The sequence below is a fragment of the Ciconia boyciana genome, chromosome 3 (genome assembly GCF_034638445.1).
Source record: "Ciconia boyciana chromosome 3, ASM3463844v1, whole genome shotgun sequence".
Classification (NCBI taxonomy): domain Eukaryota; kingdom Metazoa; phylum Chordata; class Aves; order Ciconiiformes; family Ciconiidae; genus Ciconia; species Ciconia boyciana.
The window spans coordinates 70,453,311-70,473,905 of NC_132936.1; the positions used below are offsets into that span (position 1 = coordinate 70,453,311).

The 20,595-nt window shown below is 39.1% G+C and overlaps 2 protein-coding genes across 5 annotated transcripts in view; one reads left to right on the forward strand and one right to left on the reverse strand.

The window, feature by feature from the left end:
- The window catches only part of TFB1M (transcription factor B1, mitochondrial), a 28,846-nt gene extending 20,825 nt beyond the window's left edge, over positions 1 to 8,021 (forward strand). For 2 of the 3 annotated variants that reach the window (XM_072856067.1, XM_072856068.1), the window contains 2 exons: positions 4,172 to 4,299; positions 7,078 to 8,019. In XM_072856067.1, coding sequence (XP_072712168.1) covers positions 4,172 to 4,299; positions 7,078 to 7,339 — 390 coding nt within the window. In that variant the 3' untranslated portion in view covers positions 7,340 to 8,019. Of the gene's footprint in view, positions 1 to 4,171; positions 4,300 to 7,077 lie in introns of all 3 variants that reach the window. The other variant, XM_072856066.1, reaches the window with a different exon arrangement.
- Positions 8,022 to 8,070: 49 nt separating this feature from the next.
- Positions 8,071 to 20,595, reverse strand: part of TIAM2 (TIAM Rac1 associated GEF 2) — a 143,138-nt gene continuing 130,613 nt past the window's right edge. For both annotated transcript variants that reach the window (XM_072856060.1, XM_072856059.1), the window contains exons 17-27: positions 19,871 to 19,939; positions 19,368 to 19,493; positions 18,069 to 18,177; positions 17,309 to 17,488; positions 15,743 to 15,861; positions 14,458 to 14,566; positions 12,667 to 12,725; positions 11,707 to 11,812; positions 10,848 to 10,935; positions 10,123 to 10,277; positions 8,071 to 9,236 (exon numbers count right to left, since the gene is read on the reverse strand). In XM_072856060.1, coding sequence (XP_072712161.1) covers positions 8,593 to 9,236; positions 10,123 to 10,277; positions 10,848 to 10,935; positions 11,707 to 11,812; positions 12,667 to 12,725; positions 14,458 to 14,566; positions 15,743 to 15,861; positions 17,309 to 17,488; positions 18,069 to 18,177; positions 19,368 to 19,493; positions 19,871 to 19,939 — 1,764 coding nt within the window. In that variant the 3' untranslated portion in view covers positions 8,071 to 8,592. The remainder of the gene's footprint in view (positions 9,237 to 10,122; positions 10,278 to 10,847; positions 10,936 to 11,706; positions 11,813 to 12,666; positions 12,726 to 14,457; positions 14,567 to 15,742; positions 15,862 to 17,308; positions 17,489 to 18,068; positions 18,178 to 19,367; positions 19,494 to 19,870; positions 19,940 to 20,595) is intronic.

The window sequence follows — 20,595 nt, forward strand, 5'->3', positions numbered from 1 at the left end:
TCCTGTTTGTGTAGCACTTACTGCTGGATGTGAGGTCCGAGATGTTTTCTTCACTGTAGATGTCCTGGAAAAATGCAGTTTCTCTTGAACGGAACTATCCCTTCTCATATAAAACTGCATTGGCATGTATTAACAAAATTTCTTGGAATGTTGGTTTTTTTTCTCTTCTCTACAGCAAGTGCATTACTGCTGTTCGTTCCCTCTCTTAGTTCCATCTACCCGAGAATAAAGGAGTACTTTGTTTAATGAGTTTTGTTTGACAAACACTCAGTAAGGGAAAGCAAAGAGATTATGGAGAAAAACACATGGAGGCCCTTAGTCCTAAATACATAATGATATCCAGGTTCTATGATGAAAACCGAACAGTGATTAAAAGGAGTAAAATCTTGAGAATCCAGAAACTCTGTAGACTTATGGGGGGTGGGGGGGGAAGGGTAGGATTCATTTAAGTTGAACTGAGAGCCAGAGGATTTTGTTGTTTGTGGGTTGTTGGGTTTTTAGGTTTTTTTCCCCATCACAGATAATCTTATTAAGAGTTTAAATTTCCTAGGAAAGAACTATGCAATTTATTTTAATTCGTAATTGGAACAGCAGGACATTTCTATTCAACTACAGGTTTTGCTTATCTCTTCTTGATAGCCTTCGCCTTCTGTAGGTCATCCTATAACTTGTTACCTTTGTATGATTCTGTATAAAAGAATGAAGGAATAAAGCTACTAATAAGGCTTATATGGTTACTGCAGCACATTGGAGAATTGGCCTTGACAAGTTGGTGTGTGAAATCAAGAAGTTAGGAGAAAAGTCTTGCTGATTGCAGCCGTGATACACCCATAGATTCTGTACCTGACTTTTGGTTTCCTGTGATCCTGTTTGTGAGCCTAGTGTGAATGGAGTTAAGTTATTACAAAGCTGTTCTTCCACAGGAATGAGATTATTGCTATTAGTGCAGTGGCACAGTTATTTTCTGCTGAAGTGAACCAAAACTAAACCTTTGCATCGGCGTAAGATTGCTACAGGATACACATGTCTGGTGTTAGACCTAACATTTGTCTGTAGTAGACAGGGAAGATGCTGGTACTGAACACTTGGTTGGTGAAAGTGCTGGCTTAGAACTGTCTTACTAGGATCTCGAGCAGTCTGTTTTAATGAAGTTGTAGTATGTTCTGCTTAGGTTTCAGTTCCTTATGAGTAAATTACAGCTTGAAAAAGGGTATGTGGGTTTGCTTTTAATACAGCTCTGCTGCAAGATACATGTATTGCCCATTGTGAGCCCTTTATTGTCAACAATTAGTAAAAATTGTCTCATTTAAGCTTATTCTGATTTAGAGTGGTGATTTCATCAGCAAGGCAGCAGACTTCTCTGAATTGAATTGTACTGTCATGTGTTCCTCCTACCCTACCAGAACATAAACCTTCATTGTACAGATGATACACTAAAACAACAAGGGGTGAATAATTGCTGTACTATTGACAGTTCAGGATATATCAGTTGAATAATTTTCATATTCATTATTTTGTAAGAACTGAGTGTTATTTTGTAAATATTTCTAACATACTTGGTGGGGGGAAAAAACTGTTACTAATAAAATCATCAGCAAATTAACTTGTATATTTTAAGTGTTCTTGTGTACTCTATTGGCTTTCATAATTCTACTCTCTATTTTATGCATATTAAAAAGGTTAGGGAAAAATAGCATGTATAATTTTAAAGGAGTGGCCAATTACAAGTGAAAAGCTTTCCCCTGTATCTGTTGCTATAGTAACCAGGCAGCTTTCCTGGGGTCCAAAGAAAGCAGCGTCTAGAATGGAACAAATGCTGAGAAGTGCTGTGTTTTTCAGAAGCAGAAATTATTGCCCACTGGCCTTGAGATTGCAAATTGAGCTGTTTTTCTTTCAAACTGTACACTGCATCTAGATTGTGTTCTTTTTTTCTTTTCCTTCAGAAATTTGTGTTAAAGATGCAGCTCCAGCTCCCAGAGAGCCCTCATATCTCACTTACAAGCAGTTCTGCAAAATTGAGGCGAACAGGAGATCCCAAATGGTCTTTGGTGGTTTTTTTATCCTTAATTTTGTTGGGGAAACACCTTGTTTTATTTCTTGACAAAAATGTAGATAAACACATACATGTGTAAATAAGCCCTTAGTATTTCTGGACAAGGAGCTGGTTGGTCATGTGAAGTATGTATTTGCCCTGTTCAAAAAGATAAACTTTTCTGACACTCAAGTGTGAACACAAGTTTTTGCCACATTCCTGTGGTCTTCCTGACAGGTAGCAGCAACCTGTAGCAAAGGTAGAAGCTATCAACACTTGAGAAATTCAGAAACTGCTTTGGAAAATACATTTATGCCCATTTCACTGCAGATTCCATATGTCAAGTTTTCTTTGTCACCTCATTTTTAAATACATTCTTGTGTCTTTACGTTTTGGTAATTTAAACATTTTTTTTTCTGTCTTGACTCTAGCTTTCAGAAAACGTAGAAAAGTAGAGAAAAAACACTATCTGTTACATACACTTGAGATCAGCAGTGCTAATACTGGAAACTTGCTGCATTTTTTTTTTTTTCATAAACACGGTTAATCAGTATTTTCTTTCCTTCCTCTAGTCAGTATTTTCATTCAGTTTTGTAAGTTCTGTCTACGTGAAAAACTTAGTTGTTTGAATTTCATAATTGCTGTTGAAAGCAACTATAGTACCTCTGCTGTTGAAGCAGTTGTACTGGATAGATGTACTTGACAGCTGAGCTGTTCCCACCGAAAGTACAACATGGATGGATTGCACCTTTGTGCCAGAAGAGTATGTCCACATCGGAGGTTACTACGATTTAATTGATTTAAAAAAAACCCACAAACTTAGAGCAGTTTTGGTTAGAGCAGTAGAAAAAACCCTCTCATTTTTTGAAGTACTCTCTTGCTATGGTTTTTCTCCACGAATTGGTACATTGAGAACGTGTTTAGAACAGCAGCTGTTCTTTGGTCTTAGCGTATCTTTTATTTCAGTCAGAAGTAGCACGTCTTCAGTTTAATTCACATAGAATCTGTTCTCTGAATGCCAATGTTGACTTTCAGACCTTTTAAAAAGATGGATGATCGTCCATCATATTAGCAGATTTTTTTAACAAGAGACTGAATATTTTTAGAAGTCTGGCACTTAAAAATTCTGGAGTCATTCAGTACCAGTACTTGTACAAATTTTCAGTGTGCTCCTCCACAGAAATATTTCATGTTTATTGTTGTTAATATCTAGTTTGGAAGATGAACTGCTTTATTCAATGTTGTGCAGAACTGGATTTCTAGCCCAGCCTGCATTTTGTAATACAGAAGCCTGAATTTAGGGCATTTCTGTATAATACAGTATCTCTATAATTGCATGACATATTTTGTGGGTTTTGTATGTATATATGTGTACATTGAAGGGAGGATATTATTTCATTCTGTTTTCAGACACAGGGAAAGTGACTGTTCTGTGAACCAAGCTGATTTTAGAACTATAAAAGAATAAAAAAAGCTTGAAAAAAAATCTTTGTAGAACCATTCAAATATAATTTTGGATGAACTGTGATACACAGTGTAAATACAGAGTTGTATGGTCTCTTAAACTGAAAGCAAACTTATTTCTACCTACCATTCCTTTAAATAGACTAGAATTTTAAAATCTTAGTATGTTGAAAAGTAATTCCTTGGCGACTGTTTTAGAAAAGCCCTAGAGCAACAGAAAACCTTTAGGGAATGGGTTTGATTTCTAATTATAATACCAATTTTCTCCAGCTGCCCTTCAGCCTGTATATTGAATATTGTCTAATTTGTGTATCATGTCAGAATTGTCTTGTGGAAGGATCTGAAGAAAGAAGTGCTAATTACTTCACAGATTACATGGAAGTTGTTCTAGATGGAGGAAGTGCCATGGGGAAAAAAGTACTAAGTAGTAATGGCCTGTGAACTAATTGGAAATATGTAGATAACTAAGACAGACTAAAATTCTGTAGGGCCTTGAAAGTTAAGCCAAGTCTTTATATTCAAATACTGTGACATTTGTCACTGCACAGCTATGCTACCTGTCACAATAATGTCTTCCTGTGTTTTGCCTGTTTCCTGATGTCTAACTGGTTAACTTAGAAACAATGTGTCTCGGAGGAATATATCTACTCAAATTTATCTGTCTTTTCCTTATAGGTGGATGTAGCTGTGGTGCATTTCACTCCATTGGTGCAACCAAAGATACAGCAGCCGTTCAAGCTAGTAGAAAAAGTGGTTCGAAGCGTTTTTCAGTTTAGAAGAAAATACTGCTTCCGTGGAATCGAGTAAGGATCTTTAATGAAAAATTCTGAGATACTGTTCTTGTAAATGCGTCAGCTCTAAATCAGTTGAGAAACACTTGTAGCTGTGCATTTGATTTTATTCCTCCCTTTTTAAATTTGTCATCATAGTTCATCAGATCTTTCCATTTCAGAATGGTTTCTGGAGATAGAACTGTGAGATTAATCTCTTTCTGCTGTAATTATGTAATAATTACTGTGCATTTTTGTTAGAGCAGTGGAAGCTGTTAAAATTACTTGGATAAATTGGTGATCTTTCCAATAGTTTGTCTGTCTCAGAAACAAACAAACAAAAAAACCCCACCAGCCGCAAAAACTGTAGCATTTCTTGGTTGAGTTAAAAAATGAAAGTCTCAAAATTCAGAACCAAAATGGCAGCGTGAGAAGGGAGAACGTCATCTGTGGGAAATCTTACTTATTTGGGGATAATGTCAAAAGGTCAAATTCTTGTTTCTGTGCTTGCCCTTTTATGGAGTTCTTACTGACTTTAAAAATCCCTATGTCTTACTGAGGGAATTTATTAGGTTCTCTAATTGATGCGAGCAACCTGCAGTCTTTTCGCCAAGGATCCTGTTAAAACTCTTCATAGCCACGTGTCTGACTTGCTGTGGGGAAAACCCAGCATTCAGCATCGTAGAGCATGTGACAGAGATGCTGTTAGGACTAGGGGCATGCTGCTGCAGCTTGGGCTAGCTGAATTTTGCTGGGCATGGTTTTGGCCCTGATGCAGTCTAGAATTAGGGTGGATGCCACGTTACTGAACTACAAGCCTTATATGTCACTATTTTAAAGGGGAACATAGAATTTTGCCTCTAGTTTGGTTTTTTGTTTTTTTTTTTGTTTGTTTGTTTTTTTTTTCTTGAGGCAGTGAATGCCATTGATGTCTGGGATGCAGGCATTGGATCTAAAATGAGTACCGATTTGCCTCTGTTAAGGTTTGAGTATGCATTTGGAGGTGGTTAGAAAATGAGATATCCGAACTCTAGATCAATTTGTATTTGATTTACAGGGTGATGGTTTGTTGTGGGGTTTTTTTGTGAAAGAACGGTTTCAATGGACAATGTAAGCAGAAGGCATGTATAATCAGCATATCTGTGTTATGTAAAATATTTTTGCCGAAGTGTAAAAACACCCCCAACTATTGTGTAATCTCAAATTGCTAGTAACTGCTGTACATTCTTTTGAGGCAAGGAAGGGGAAATCTGAACTTTTGGATGTCACGTATCCCCTAGCAGCTTATCATACTTTAGCCCTAGTGTGCAGCTAAGAAACACAATCCTCTTATTCTTTAGCTGACCTGAAAAAAATAGCAAATTTTGGTGTATAGGAAGGCTGCTAAGTTCATTATAAGGTATCTATCTATTTATTATTTGCATATACTGTATAAAAACAAAGTAATAGAATCAGTTTACATTTGTGTACAAATTCTGTGATCTGAGAGAAATGTGGCATGTAAGATTAAGCTATTAAGTCCATAAAGAAAAAATATTATAATTTGATGTGCTGTTCATGGACGTTTGTAAGATGGTTCATAGTCTGTATATAAAAGGTGATGAAACATGTTTGGCTCCAGGTACATCTTTTAACTACCAAATCAAAGGAGAGAATAACTTAAGGAGGGATATCAAAATAAGGATTGATCCATTTTAACCTTGCTGACCTAGATGCTGAACTAATGGGGACATTTTTGACCAAGGCCTTGAGTAGCCCGTACTTGAAACTTGGTTGTTCCCAGAAGTTCCATCCTTCTCTTGTAATTTTAAACCCTTTCTTAACTTCGTATTCTGTCTGCCCACCAAAAGCCAACTATCACTTACTTACACAAAGCCTTTTGACTAGCATGTCCAGCCAACCTGCAAAACACAGCTGGGGGTGTGGGGATGTTACTGTCTTAGATGCACAGCATTTTTAGGTCTTATGTGTATATGACAGAGGCAGATCATTTGAAAATTGAGACCTGCACATCAACCATGTGCAAATTTTCTGCCTTCCTGACCCATTGTAGACTGAGAACTACTGCTAGTAAGAGCTAGTCCTTTCAATAGTTTGCACTTTGTAGTATGCATTTTTGTGAGACATTGTAAATCACTTGAACTAATACTATTCATTAAAATTTGTGCAACTTGTGAGAGAGAGGTGCTAACGCAGCTGGCCACAGAGTAAATGAACTGATATGACTATCTATGAAGAGTGACAGAACTGAAAACAAAATCTAGGACGCCTGGCACATTCTCCAAGTTCTAAATATTAAAAAGTGAATGATAATACTCCTTTCCTCCTCCTTGTCTTTTTTTTTTTCTGGCATTGGAATTACAGTATTAATGACAAGTGATAACAGTATCTTTCCCATTGGAATGAAACAGCCTGAAAGAAAGTCATATGGTTTGGATCTGATCTGTTTTGCACAGTTTAATCTGTTGTTGCTTTCTAAGTATGAAGCTAATTCTAAGAAGCCTCTGTGACTGTATCCATACCCAAAGCTCTTTTTAATGTTAGCAAACGTGAACATACATGCATGTGTTTAATGTACAGCGTATGTATATGCTTTCCCATGCTGTCATAATTTGCATTTGCAGAAAAAGGGCCCTTATATGTTTCCATTTGCTTAGATAATGAGCTATATTAAGAGTGCCAGAGCTAAAATAATGACACTTAATAGTAAACCTATATAAAGGAAATTCCCAAGAGGATCCTGTTACTCTTAAGGGAAAAGGAATTGTCTGAATTGTTTGAATTTGTTTGTCTTCTCCCCACCCCTTTTAGGACCTTGTTTCCTGAAAATGGACGTTTGAAAAGAACAGAACAGCTGATGATGACAGCAAATGTTGATCCAACTCTGCGTCCTTTTCAGCTCTCCATGTCACAGTTTAGAAATCTGTGCAATACCTACAGGAAAATGTGCGATGAAGACCCAAGCCTTTTTGTGTACAATTACAGAGAAGAACTAAGGCAAAAGAAGACGATGAGGAATTTACTTGAAAGTACCAGTCAGCCCCAACAGACTGAAGAGGAAAATCAGCTGTAACAGCTGTAATTGCAGCAGACTGACTTTTTTTTTTTTTTTTAATGTTTTAACTCCTTGATCTTGATATAAGGAGGCTTATATATTCCTACATCTCTGCAGGTATGGAAGAACTACCTTTGAGAAAGCGGTGGAGAGAGAGGGCTTCCCCATTTTATTTATTCATTCCATTCAGCTGCAGACAAAAATGAAAGAGCAGTCCAGTTTCAAGGTGCCTACAGGTTCTTTTTACTTCAGGGGAATGGCTAGAACACATACCAAGAACAAGGTATGTTGTGAGACATATAATTAAGTTGGGATACTTCTGAAATAATTGAGTTTTGTATGAATTCAAGTGCACTACTGAAACGTAAGAAAAAGTACTTTTCATACTTCAGCATGTAAGACGGTGTGTTTGGGTTTTTGTGCTGTTTTTACCCTGGAACATCCTACTGTGCAGAGTCATTTAAAAAACAAAAGCCAAAACTCTTGTATAAATATACTCAAGTGACTGGCTTAAAGGAGGATAAAGAGCACAGATTGCCTCAAGGTCTGCTAATACTCTTCTCATTTATGCAAAAGCAAAGAATTTGGAATTTAAAGCTCCAACTAGAGAAAAGCAGCACGATAAAAAGTAGAAAACATGGCTAAGTACAATACTTATTTGTCTTTTACTGTACAGGCTGGTAGAGAAAAATAAAAAATACAGTCAAATAAAAGATTACAGGCCAAGCTTTGTTTTTGTATTTACACATATGTATAAAGTATAAACAGCATCTTGAAACTTACAAAAATGAAATTTCTGCACTATTGTGCACTAAAACACATTAAAATAACTTAATTCTGCTTTAAATAAAGCAAAAATGAAAACCAAAGAAATAAAATGCCCAAGGTATTGAAAAATTCATTTTGCAATGCTACTTTCCATTGTAATCCCCTCTGCCACTCACTAGCACCTTTTCCACATTACTTAAAATATGAACAAGGCCATCCTTCCCTTCCCCTCCCCTAGAACACTACATCATCTTAATTAACTGCTTGAAAGGGATGAACTAATTTACAGACCTTGGCCAACTTAATCTATTTTTGATCCACAATAAATTAAAATAACTTAAGAATCCTTTACAGCTGTTTTTGTGGAAAAAAATGTGTTAGTGCACAAAATCAGATAGTAGTTTTCCTGCAGCTTCCATGGATTTACTAGTTTTAAAGCAAAATAAGTTTGTTGAATTTTATGTGAACTTCAAAGGAGTATTTTAAATATAGTGCTTAGAAAGCTAGGATTTCCCATGCCTCTCCACGGCTTCATAAAAACAGTCCTCATTAACTACAGACGTTAAACTCTGGACGCTAAATTCTCTCTCTAAAATTGAGTTCAGATCCAGGTTTGCAGCATCAGAGTGACTGTCAAGGGACTGGTGACGTTCCTGCATTGCCATTAAAGTTCCTCTGTTACGCTTTGTGCTGTTTACTTTTCTCTTCACTGGGCAGAAATGGCCACGCACCAGCTTTGGATGCTCTCCTGTCTTGAAGCCATCTCCTTCCTCATTTTCAGCAGCCTGATCCCGTTCAGAGTCAGTACTTGGTTCCTCTGAAATCTTCAGCCGTTGGAACTGTATTTCAATGTCTTTTGTAGGGCTGCCCTTCTTTAGGCTCTGATAATCATTGTCGTCATCATCATCACTGAGAATATCAGATTCTTTGACAAGAACATTAGAAAAGTCAGATGCACAGCTCTGTTCGTGTTTATCGGGAGATAAATTTTTGGGTTCCTGTATGCTCTCCGCAGTGTGGCAGCTGCTGCTCTGAGTGCTGCTGCTCAGGCTGCACTCATCAGAGTCCTGGAAGGTGCCTTTCCCTGGGTCACCATTCCACTCGCTACTGGACGAATTCTTCAGTACCTTCAAGGACCTCGTGGAAGCTGTGCAGAGGAAAAAGGCAGGTTTATTTTTTCTTCAGCAAAACATCAGCTGGTTGTTATACTGTCTGTGTCAATTGCTCACTTATAATTACAGTGTACATAGTCTCATTTGATAATCATCCCAGGTCAGACATGCCAGCATTCTGATACCAACAGTGCGATCTCACGTCAGAGTTTTCATTCCACCTACCCTCGGGCTATATGCTTGCCTTCACGTGTAATATATACAAAATCCTCCACAAATTGTAGTAATGATTTACACACATCCGCAGGAAAGCGAGACTGATTCAGGCACCTCAAGCACTGGAGGGCCAGGTTGTAGGTGGGAGTTGAATTGTCCCAGTTCCTGTGATGTTAAGGGGAATTTACAGACAACTGATCAGATGGAGACCTTGAAATACTAGTAGCTACTCATTTAACTAAAATGTCTGAAGCCTGGGCTTAATTAGTGTATCTGCTGGGATGCAGATGTAGTGCATTGAAAGAAGCAAGACCCCTGCCTTTTGCCAGTTGTTTTAGCTGTAAAGGTTATTAGGGCTGAGTTACTAAAGGGAACCCAGAGGAAAGAACACTAATACTGCATGCCAAAGGGAGCCTGTTTCTTCCCAGCGAAATTAATTTGGGCCTTATTAAGTCTTCCCTTAGGAGAGCTAATGACACATAAAATGTGAGAATACAGTGTGGGGGGATGGCAAGCTTGCTTATCTCCTCTAGCCCTTGTCATGCACTGAGTTGTGGAGAAACTCTACCACCTCCCCAGCCTGAAAAAGAAATGGGATTTGTGGGTCTGGCACACGACACACTACCGTCATGGTAATAACTGCAAACCTTCCACCAGCTCTGGAGTCCAGACTCCATTTTTTCACTTTGAGAACATGTTCCTTACCCAGTTTGGCTGTTGCAGGTACACGGTTCTTGAGTGGGACAAGGCGATCCTTACATGTTTTCTCCAGTGGTAGCTCACATTTTATGTGACGTCTGAAATTCTCCCGCAAAATAGAACGGATCACCTTCATGATGTTAGTCTTGTTCTCACAGTCACTGCAAGTTTAAGAAAACAGATAACCTAGTTTTCCCCTCTGAAGTAAGACACTACTGGGATAAAATCTGCCCCCCTCCTTTCTGCTGATGTGCTTTAGTGCAGTGGTTTTTTTCAGTAGCTTGCTTTAATAATGGTTTTGCAGCTAGCATCTTTATGTGGTGTTAGGTCTTTCACACACTTTGTGTTTTGAGATCTTGGTTACTTCCCCTTAGAAAAATGGCCTGAAAGGTAACTTCTGTACCAAGGGATCACCCCTTAAGGGGTCTTTATCAGAAAGTAATTTCTGCTAACCAACTGAGAACCTGATAAAATCGGCTACTTTGCCCATAGCATACTGGAACTTGTGATCATACGTCTGTGCAGATTTCTGACGTTGGATCACTGCGCCAAATTCACTCCCATTTCAAATTGTTATACTTTATGGAGTTAAACACTGGCGTAGTGCCTGGATTCAAAGAGTGCGAGCTGCATTAGAAGTGGTGATGCAAAGGCCACGCAGGGGAAAAATCCTTTATTTTTTTTAATTCCATTATGTGATTTGTCAAATACAATCTCCGTGTAAAGCTTACCTGCTGCACAACTGAAAAATTGTTTCTGGCCTGCCTTCTAGTTCTGACTTTGTGTGAATCAGTTCCCAGATACAGCTGTTCTCTGTTCCTGTGCATGGAAGGAAACATTATTTTTGTATATACTTCACAAAACTTTCAGCATTAGAAAGACCAGGGCAGAGTTCCTCTTCTCCTGAAGGCAGTATTACAACATAGGCATGGGTGGATCCACAGAAGATCTCACCCAAGGTGGAACCCAAAGAACTCTGCTATTGCAGCAGCCTGGCTAGTGCTGCCTTTGAAAACTCAACCTTCTCTCTTGGAGAGTTGCTTTCCCCCATTCTTAATGCTTCTCGCTGCCTTCCAGCCTTAGAAGGCCTTCTCCCAGGTGCACAAAGGCTTTATTTGCTGTAAACACCTAGTGACACTTTACAGAAGACACAGAACTGCATAGGATCATAAAGATCATCTCAAAGGGAAAACAAAAACACAGCCCTCTACTGCTACAAATTACTCAGTCAACTTTCCCACATTGCGAAAAAAGCAAGGGTCAGCACATGCACAGCATAAGGGTGTCACCAGGATGTCAACTATGGTAAATCACCTTCCTGTTCCTGGTATCTTTTCATTGGGGATTTCCATTCTGTCATTCCTTCACATCAGGTTACATCTTACTGAACTCACGGAAAAAGCCAACATACCAAATGAAGAGTCTGTTAATGTATCAAGCCTGTACCCCCTGAGTGTAGAGACAACAGTAGATACTATTTTCTCTACACCTGCCTGTTTCCAGAGGCTTCAGAAAGACATATGGAAGAAGCAGTATTACAGAATCCCAGAAAAGTGTTCACTCCTAAAGTATTCAGTGCAAGGGAATTACCTGCTGTGTTCCCCAGTCGAACTTGAAGAGCAGATAAAGGAATCAGCCAACGAAATTTAAATGGATCCAAGTCACCATAATTATGTGCAGCACGAACATTAGTAGGCTGCAAAAAGAAAAACAACACAGGTATTTCTAAGTAGTAAAGTAAAAGTGGGGGTTTTTTTGTGTTACTCTAAAAGACCTGCCTCTGAAGAGAAACTAAATTCATTAGACTTTTTCCTTCAGTACCATCATATGTGCTTGTAAATGTAGTTGAAATGGTGATAGACATAACCTTTGGAATTTGTAATTGCTTCAACTTTTAAAAGCACTTGTTTTTAATGGATAAAAATAATACTTTGCATATAAGTACTACTAGGGAACAAGTTTCCCATGAAGGAACCTGCAGACTGTCGATAAGCAGAATACATTAATCAGGTAGCTGGAGCCCCTCCATCTGTTACGATAAGCATGGTGCAGTACTTCACCAGTGGTACTCGGGATATACAACTTGCTACTTGACTTCAGCATTCCAGTTTTGTAAATGGGGACAGATGAGGTTATGTTTAGAATGCCTCCTTTTCCTTTTCTTTTCCTTTTCCTTTCCTTGTGGTCAAGGGTCTGTAAACAGAGGGTCTTTAATCTACATGCTACGTTAAGGTAGGCCATCATAAATGCCATCTGGAAGAATTAATTATTCCTACATGGCAATGTTTCATAATCCACCTGATGGAACTAACAGAGGGCTCACACAGAGAAGATGCTGCTGCTTAGTAAATAACAAAAAATATTTATTGCTACACAGATATTGAGCACTTGTTTTAGCTATGATAGCTAGAATTCCAGTCTAGCGAGGGAAGGTAGCGTTTCACCGCAGTCACTCCCCCTTCAACACCGGTATGGTCCATCTCACACTGCAGTAGGATCCTGTGGATCCTACCACCTAACACCCACCACCTCCGCTGATACCAGACTTACCATTTTCTTTTTCAGTTTGTGGTTCTCCTTATACACCAGTATTACAGCCCTCTTAAAAACTAAAAAAGAAAGAAAACCAGGAAAACTGTTAATTACAGGTGTAATATTCAATGAAAATACTATCTTGGAGAAGCTGATGATTGTAGTCACAGGAATGTGAACGATGAGATAAGCAAACTGACTGAAAAGCACCTGCCCTGTATTAAGATGACAACTGGGCTTTTCATCCTACACTTGTTCATGCAATGGCAGTATTTTTTCCTCAGATTTTGTTCTGAACATTTAGGATTAAGCCATTCTGTACCTTTATTCTGAAACTACCAGCAGCTTGTCTCCTGGTATGTGAAGCAGTCTTCACATAAACAAATACAGCAGATGTAGGTTAGATGTAAAGGTTCAGATTTTCTTTTTGTAATTGGTGGATGTTTTCAAGTGGAGTGAAGGGCCTATAGCAAGAGAGGGCTGTGAAAAAGGACACTAAGTCTGTTCTTCCTGCAGTTCAGCATTTGTTTAGTTGGAAACTCAAACATCTCAGTTCCTACTTTTCCATTTGCAGGAATTCTCTGGCTTCCACAACATCCGACTGGAGTGGCTCACTAACGTTATCTAATCTTTCAGCCTCCAGAGAGGCAGGGACATGTTCTCTCTCATCTGTAAGGAGGAACAGAAACATGGGAGCATTGAAGCTGCAGCTGAACTAAGGGATGGCTCTGCAGAGCAATCCTGGATCCCAGATCGAACTCAAGGGCAGTATAGCTCTATCCCTGCTCATGCATCCACGTTTCCTTCCAGTGGAAGAGGAGAGAGGGGCAATGGTATGCAGTTGGGTCTCATCCCCACATGAAGCCAGAATGCAGCCATAGTGAGAGCACAGCATTTACCCCAGAGCTTGTCAGTTTCCCTCAGTTCCACATATTAGGTGCATTTTCTAAGCTGCCCACATAGGGTTTCAAGTGAGAATAAGACTCGGTTTCCCAAGCGGCACACAAGGAGTTTGCCATTCATTCATACATGTCCTGCTGGGAAGTGTCTGGCATACATGGATCACTGAGAAGCTCCTCCAAGGAACCTGGGAGGTAGCTCCTGTTTGTTCTTCTGTTAGAAACATCCCCTCCCCTAACCCGACATGCTTCCCGGAGAAGGATCACATGACAGCCCTGAAAAAGAGAAACTTGTCTCTCATCAATCTGAGTTGTTCTGTAGGTGTTTATCCAATGACATTTTAAAGAAATATTTTTTTAAAGAAATGGACAAGTGCCTAAGATGTTTCACTTGAAGATTTAATTAATTAGGTAATTCTTAAATGATTAATCGTATATATACTATTAAATAAAACTCTTGTTTGTATGCTCTCATTTCCACATTCATTTCTCAGGTTAAAATAATCTGGATGGGCATTTTGATGCAGTAGCTGTAAAGCAGAGGTTAGCCTAAATTCCCAAGAGCAGAATAAATCACCATTTTCCTACCAGCCTCCTTTCAAAGCTTGGTTTAGCAGATTGTTCTAAAGAGTATACTGTCTCTTGAAAATCACTAATTTCCGTAGTTTACGTATAGGCACAAAAGCAGCTGAGGTTGGCTAACAAAGCAAATAGCAACAGCAAACAAACAAATGGAAATTTTTCACTTCTCATATTATGAAATATAACTGTATTTTTTCAGATGTAAGTCTACCCTAGATACCACATGGCTACACAGAGAAAGGAGATGGTGGCTTTCACCTTCTGAGAAGATTTAATGTGGTAGTCTTTAGACTTGAAAGAGCAGAGAGTCATTAAGGAAGACACTTACCAAAGACTGTAAGCTCAAGGTCTTTTCTTGCTTTGCCCAGCGATGGGAAAGGATTCAGCCAGGAAACTGTAGAGTGCATCAGAAGTTCTCCCATTGAAAGCTCTGTCACCTGTATTAAATTACAACAGTAGATAATATAAATAAATAGTATAAATATATACATCAGTGCTGCAATCCACATATGTGAGTAAAACATTAAGGAGTATACATCAATAACTTTAAGGATCTATGTTTTCTGTATTTACTGTATGTACGGAGAGAAAGGCAGAAAGATCTGCACTACGGCAGGAAAAGTGTGAGTAGTCCCCTTTTTAAAATAGGTAACAACTATAAAAAGTAATAGGCCCTAGGTTATGGAAGCTGGATAGACGTTCTTACTATTCATAACTTAGAAGAATATTAAGTTGATCTCATGATCTGTCACTTACATATAGCCACTTGTGAACTGGCTGATATATTAGCTGTAAGTATCTTTAATTTCTATAGAGTAATTAGTATTAATGACACTGCCAATGGCAGAATTAATGGAGGTCTTGTACTCTGAGGCTGCTTTCTTCTGTGGGACACAACATAACATTGTGAAGAATCTCCCAGGCTGTCAAGTTTTGTTTCCCCTTAAATGATGGAAAACCAGGTAGCCAACAGGGGCGATTTGGCTTTTACTAGGAGGAAATAAAACAACCGAGCTGGCATTTCTCATATCTGATCTTCAACTTTACGAATTTGATCTGCTTAGTAATCGTTTGATGTAAATAGCTAAGTTGAGACCTTGCTGCCCCAGTTCTGGGAGATGTGTGCACACAGTCTGTTTAACTAATGGTTTTTGCTCTGTCAAATACCCGTGGCTGCCTCAGTGCTGGAAGCGTAGAGAATGAGAATAACAGACCTTAATGTGAAATCCCTCAAATTGCCATTTTCATTTATACGGGTGAAAAAATATCTTAAGAACTCTATAGCATAAAATCTGAATGCCTTGGGGTATGGATAATCTCTGCAACATTTGAGAAGAGGAGGATTTTTTCTACTGAGAATTATGCCTACTCCTGCTTGCAATTCCTATCAGTCCAGAAGGCGGCTCTGGCAGCTGTCTGAAAATTTTACCGTAACCTACTGACAAAAAGAAACTTGACAGGCAGATATGAAACAGGAGTCAAAATATTAAAGGAGAATGGAGGAAGCCCAGCACAAATAAGTTCCCAAAATTACCTCAGAAGGAGACAAAACACCCAATGGCAAGCAGGATAATGCTTCAGGAGTGAATAAAACGTGTTGTTACTTCTCTTACCTCCTTCTCTGTTCCACTTTGATCTGCAACCAGTTGGTCAAAGACAGTGCCATAATCTTCATATATCTTCTGCATCTCATTGATGTGACTTGCTACTTTTTCCATTGCCTTCAGCGCTTCTATAAGGTTTAAAAATTTCATAGACAGCTATGTAATTCAATTGTATTTTCTAAGCATGACATTTTTTATTGAATTCCACTTGAGGGAGGCAAAATGACACAGTGTTCCCAAGGTTTGGTGAACAGAATTCTAGCTTTGTATCAGTAGCTTTCTCATAGCAACAGTAGAAGGTACGCTTCCTGATCAGAGTAAGTGAAAAATGCTCATCTGGTGTCTTAAGTGCCTGAAAAGGCTGCAATAAGCATTCCAGTGATAAGTCCTCAGATGCATGAATATTCCTATCAACATGATAGTAAACACAGTTAGGTTTTGCATCTTGTATGCATAGGGCCACTAGGATCTCTAGAGTAATCTGCACCCATACTAGGAGAAGTCATCTGATGAGCTTTAATAGAAACAAATTGCATTTGGCTCACCGCAGAAAGACAAAGAAATAAGTGCTAGGTTGTACAAGTTCCTCGTGGATTGTATCCCTCAAATTAAATGCTGGTGGCCAGGTTTTGTTTACATTTTGTTTTCTAAGCAAGAATGACACTATTTAATGTGTCTAATTAAATGTCTAGACTATTAAATGTCTAATGCAACATTTCATTAGGCTTTTGTGTTAATTCAGAAAGGAGTTGGAGAAGGGTGTTTAGTTTCTCCAGTCCCGCCAGCTTTTAATGGTGCAGCCTTTTAGAAGTTTGGCATCCATCCTGACCTGCAAGTAAGTCACCCCGAGCTTGGTTGCAAGGGAACAGTATTAGAAGCTCCCTTTGAAGTCAGTAACAGCCTCACGACTTTTTGCTGACAATGTATTTTGCCTGAATCTATTTTGTTAAAATGACAATCATTCCATAAAATAAATCTCTAGGCTTTCATCCATCAGGTGCTGACAGACCTGAACTGGAATTTGCCAGGGTGAAGTCCCAAGTGTCTGAGCCTAGAAAAGCAATCAACTCCAATATATGTTAGACAGACAAGTCCTTCTGCGTGGGAAGACTGCAAAGCTTTGACACAGATCTCTTCTACGCAAGCAAGAGTCGCAGACAAACCTCAAACAACTAAAATTTCCTTCTGTGGTGCTCTTAAACTTCGACACATTTCAAGAACTGAATAATAAGCACAAGATGGAGTTTTGGTCAGTGTTTCCCAAACGGGGAAAAAAAAAGCAACACTATGACCTGACATGCTCCTGTGCAAGAATTGAGGAGAAAGACCCCAGTCCTATTTGCCATGGCAAATCCTGGGTATATCTACTGCTCAAAGAGACTTGGACATACCAAGTAGGACTTCTTGCTAAAAGCACAAAAAAGCTACTTGTTATTTTTAAGGAGAGGGAGGGAATTCTCTCTAGGTTTTGACAAGTTCTGTGCTATCTACCAGAATGGCTATCTGCATCTTCCGAAAGGGCTGGAAATAAAACTTAACTCATATTCATTCCTGTAGAAGAAAGGAAGAAGTTACCTGTCAAATGATAGTGCTCCTCACTCTCGTTGTCTGTCAGAGACACCAGCTCTTTTAAAAGCAGAGGATATTTCAGCACTCTCTGAACAGGCTTTATGAGATATGACTCCAATGTAGAAGAGTGTTGCTTTGTGGGATTTCGAGCATCCAGAAAGGCCTTAAAGGCACTATCTGTTTTGGCTAGATGTAAACAAAAGAGTTGGTCAGTTGAACATGGAAGTCAATAGAAGCTACAATAATTTGAAAGCACAGAATTACAACTTGTAACCAGCACCAAAAGCCTTACCCTTTTCAATAGATGGTTTACAAAGTAGTTTACACTATTCATTTCATAATAATTTCCTGCATTAAATAACATACATAAGTGCTAAGAGAGCAATTATATCAAGGTGAGATTATTCCTCAATGTAATTTTTCCACTGCACTGCAGTGGATGGCAGAGGAAGTAATTCCTAACTTATTCTACGATTTGTTGCTGCTTTTTGGAGCATGACCTGGATCTGCAGACAGCTCAAACTTGTGGAAGATGTTTCTGTAGCTATTCAGGCTACTGCCTGGATGTTACAAAAGGAATCTTATCCCTTCAGTTCTAATACCATGCTTCAGCAGAACCGCAGATCTTAGCTATTCCTATTGGAAGACACCCAATTAGTCCTTGCTTTGTACCTATATTCTCTGCAAGTTGACAAGCTTTGTTATGGTAGTTGACTGCAGTTTGAATTCATGCAAATGAATTACAATAATGAAGACAATAAATTACCTCTCTCGAGAACTTTCTGAACTTTGATGTGGTTTGCACAGAAGCCACTGTACAGTTTAAAGTGGTCAGCATAATACAGAAAGGAGCCTCCAAGGGAAAACAGCAATTTCTGAAATCGACACAATCAAGATATTAATTCATTACTAGAATCTGAAATAAATGTTGAGGCACATAACACAGAGGCTCAATGGTGTGATTATCTGCTATCTTTCTACAAATATCCTATTTTATATATATTTTTATATATATATATATATAAAACTGTGAACATACTAGTAGTAGTAGCTCTGTGATGTTTCTGTATTTGGGGTGTAGAGTTCAGCCTATTTAGGCAAAGCCTGTGATTTTCTCCGTTCTCCCTGAGCAGGTAACACCACTGCAGCCATTCTGCCTTACTGCATCTTTCAGGCAGCACAGGAACAAAAATCAACAATGTAACGGGGTATGTTTTGCTGGGAAAAAACATGAGCAATAGGAAGCAAGGCCAGAAGCGACAGTGTAAAACAAACACAGAGGATTGCTTTCCAACTGTTTTCCTTCTTTCAGGCAGGTGGTAATTACAGGGCACCTCTGATGTTCTTGGATGAAGGGGCGGCTGGGAAGATGTGGGAGGGACTGAATCACAAGGGAGATGTTTTTAGAAAAATGCTTCCCAAAGCAAAGATAAGAAAGAGGAGTAGTGAGGGAGGAGGAGGGTGAGGAGGAGGAGAGCAGCCCTCTCCCCTCTTTTTAATCAATGTTTGCTCCACAAAAGGCAGCAAGTGTCCAGGAGACCTGCCAGCCGGTCTGCGACCAGTCCTGTGACAGTGACTCTATCGCCAGGGAACCTGCTTCCTCCAGCTGGGGCAGGTGCTGGGTGGTGCCACTGTGACACAGCCTACAGCCATTTACACTTCACAAGTCCTCTTCTTGGAGCAACTCATGCAGCATTTAACAGGAAAAGCTCCCAGTTTGTAGCAGGTGAACTGGGCACAACGGGGAGGAGCACAAGGCAGGGCAGGATTCAGCACAGTGACAATAACCTTTCTACAAAGGAGTTCTGCATCAGAAGCATCGCTAGCTTATAGCAGACTCAAAGTCTACTCTGCATCTTCCATGTTGCATCTTCTGCCATGGGAAAGAGGATGATAAAACCATGAAAAATAGCACTTATCTTTCACTGCTGAATAGGTGTCATAATCCAAAGTAAAGCTTCAAACATAAAAGCAATCATATGAAACTTAAATACGAGTTCTTAAAGCCAGATTTCCACAAACATTTCCAGGCACACTGCAAGGCATTAAACAACCAAATCTTTACCCGGAACTGGGATGGTGTTTCCAGTGTATTAAAATCTGAGGAAGAAGATATTCCATCTTCAAGGGTCTCCAAAAACACCTTCTGGAAATCCAGCATTTCTGGCAGACTGCCGAACAAGGACTCCATCTGTGAAAAACATCAGGCTATGACGTACAGAACTCCATGCATCTAACTGTGGTCTTGCGAAAACAGCCCACTAAGGAGATGTGACATGCAAAGAGGTGGCAAAGGCCAATAACGTCTTTGTTAATACTTTTCAAATGAGTTTTATAAAAAAATTCTTATAAAAAAGCAAAGATTTCTTAGCAGTTAAGTCAGAAGAACAATTACCCTTTTAAAAAAAGAAGTGACGCATGCACCAGACAGAAAGGCACTGACTGACAACTCCTATTGTTATCTTCATTGTTTGCTTTTTCTGTCGTGCTCTCAGCAATGAAAAACCCAAGTGCCAAGGTCTTAACCCGTAAAAGAATGAAAAGTACTTTTTTCAGTTATTCTCTCACCTCATCCTGGGTAAGGAAGGTTTCATTTTGAAGGGGCTCCAAGTATAGCTCGAAGAGGCAGCTCAAGTCCTGCAAGAAAGAGAATTCATTCACTTTTTATGTAACAGTTTGAAATTGTTCTTTGTGCAACAACTGTGGGATAGGGGTAATTTTTGGGAATGAACTAGAGATACAATTCCTTTTCTGGAACAAAATCACCTGCGTGTTGTTAGCACTACAGTGATCGCTAAATTAGATGCAAATTGATTTCAGTGTAATGTTTTTATTTCATCCTTAAGGCTTTACAGCTTGATTATAACAAATTATATTTTAGCATAGCATGAGGAGAAAATGTTACAGATGATGGCTTTCTAAAGAGTCCATCTATATGAACAGCATCAAATGTTTTAAGCACGTATGTTAGACAAACCAGATAAATAGCCACTCATTTAAACATCAGCAGTAATATTCAGAAGGACATGTAACATTTTAAAATCCTATTAGTTATTGAAGTGTTCAGTTATGTTGTCAGGGGGGATGTGATCAAGGGCTTTTTCAGTCACTTCTTCAAAGAATCGGTACCACTTTTGAAGACTTACTATCCTACACCAAAGCATGACGGCAGGGCTGGGGCCCACTGCAGGGCTCTCCGACCCTGAGAAAAGAAACAGCAGAAATTCTTATGGAGAAGGAATAACGAGCATCTCCCTGAGAATGCCGTAACAAGTATGTGCAACCTGCCAGGA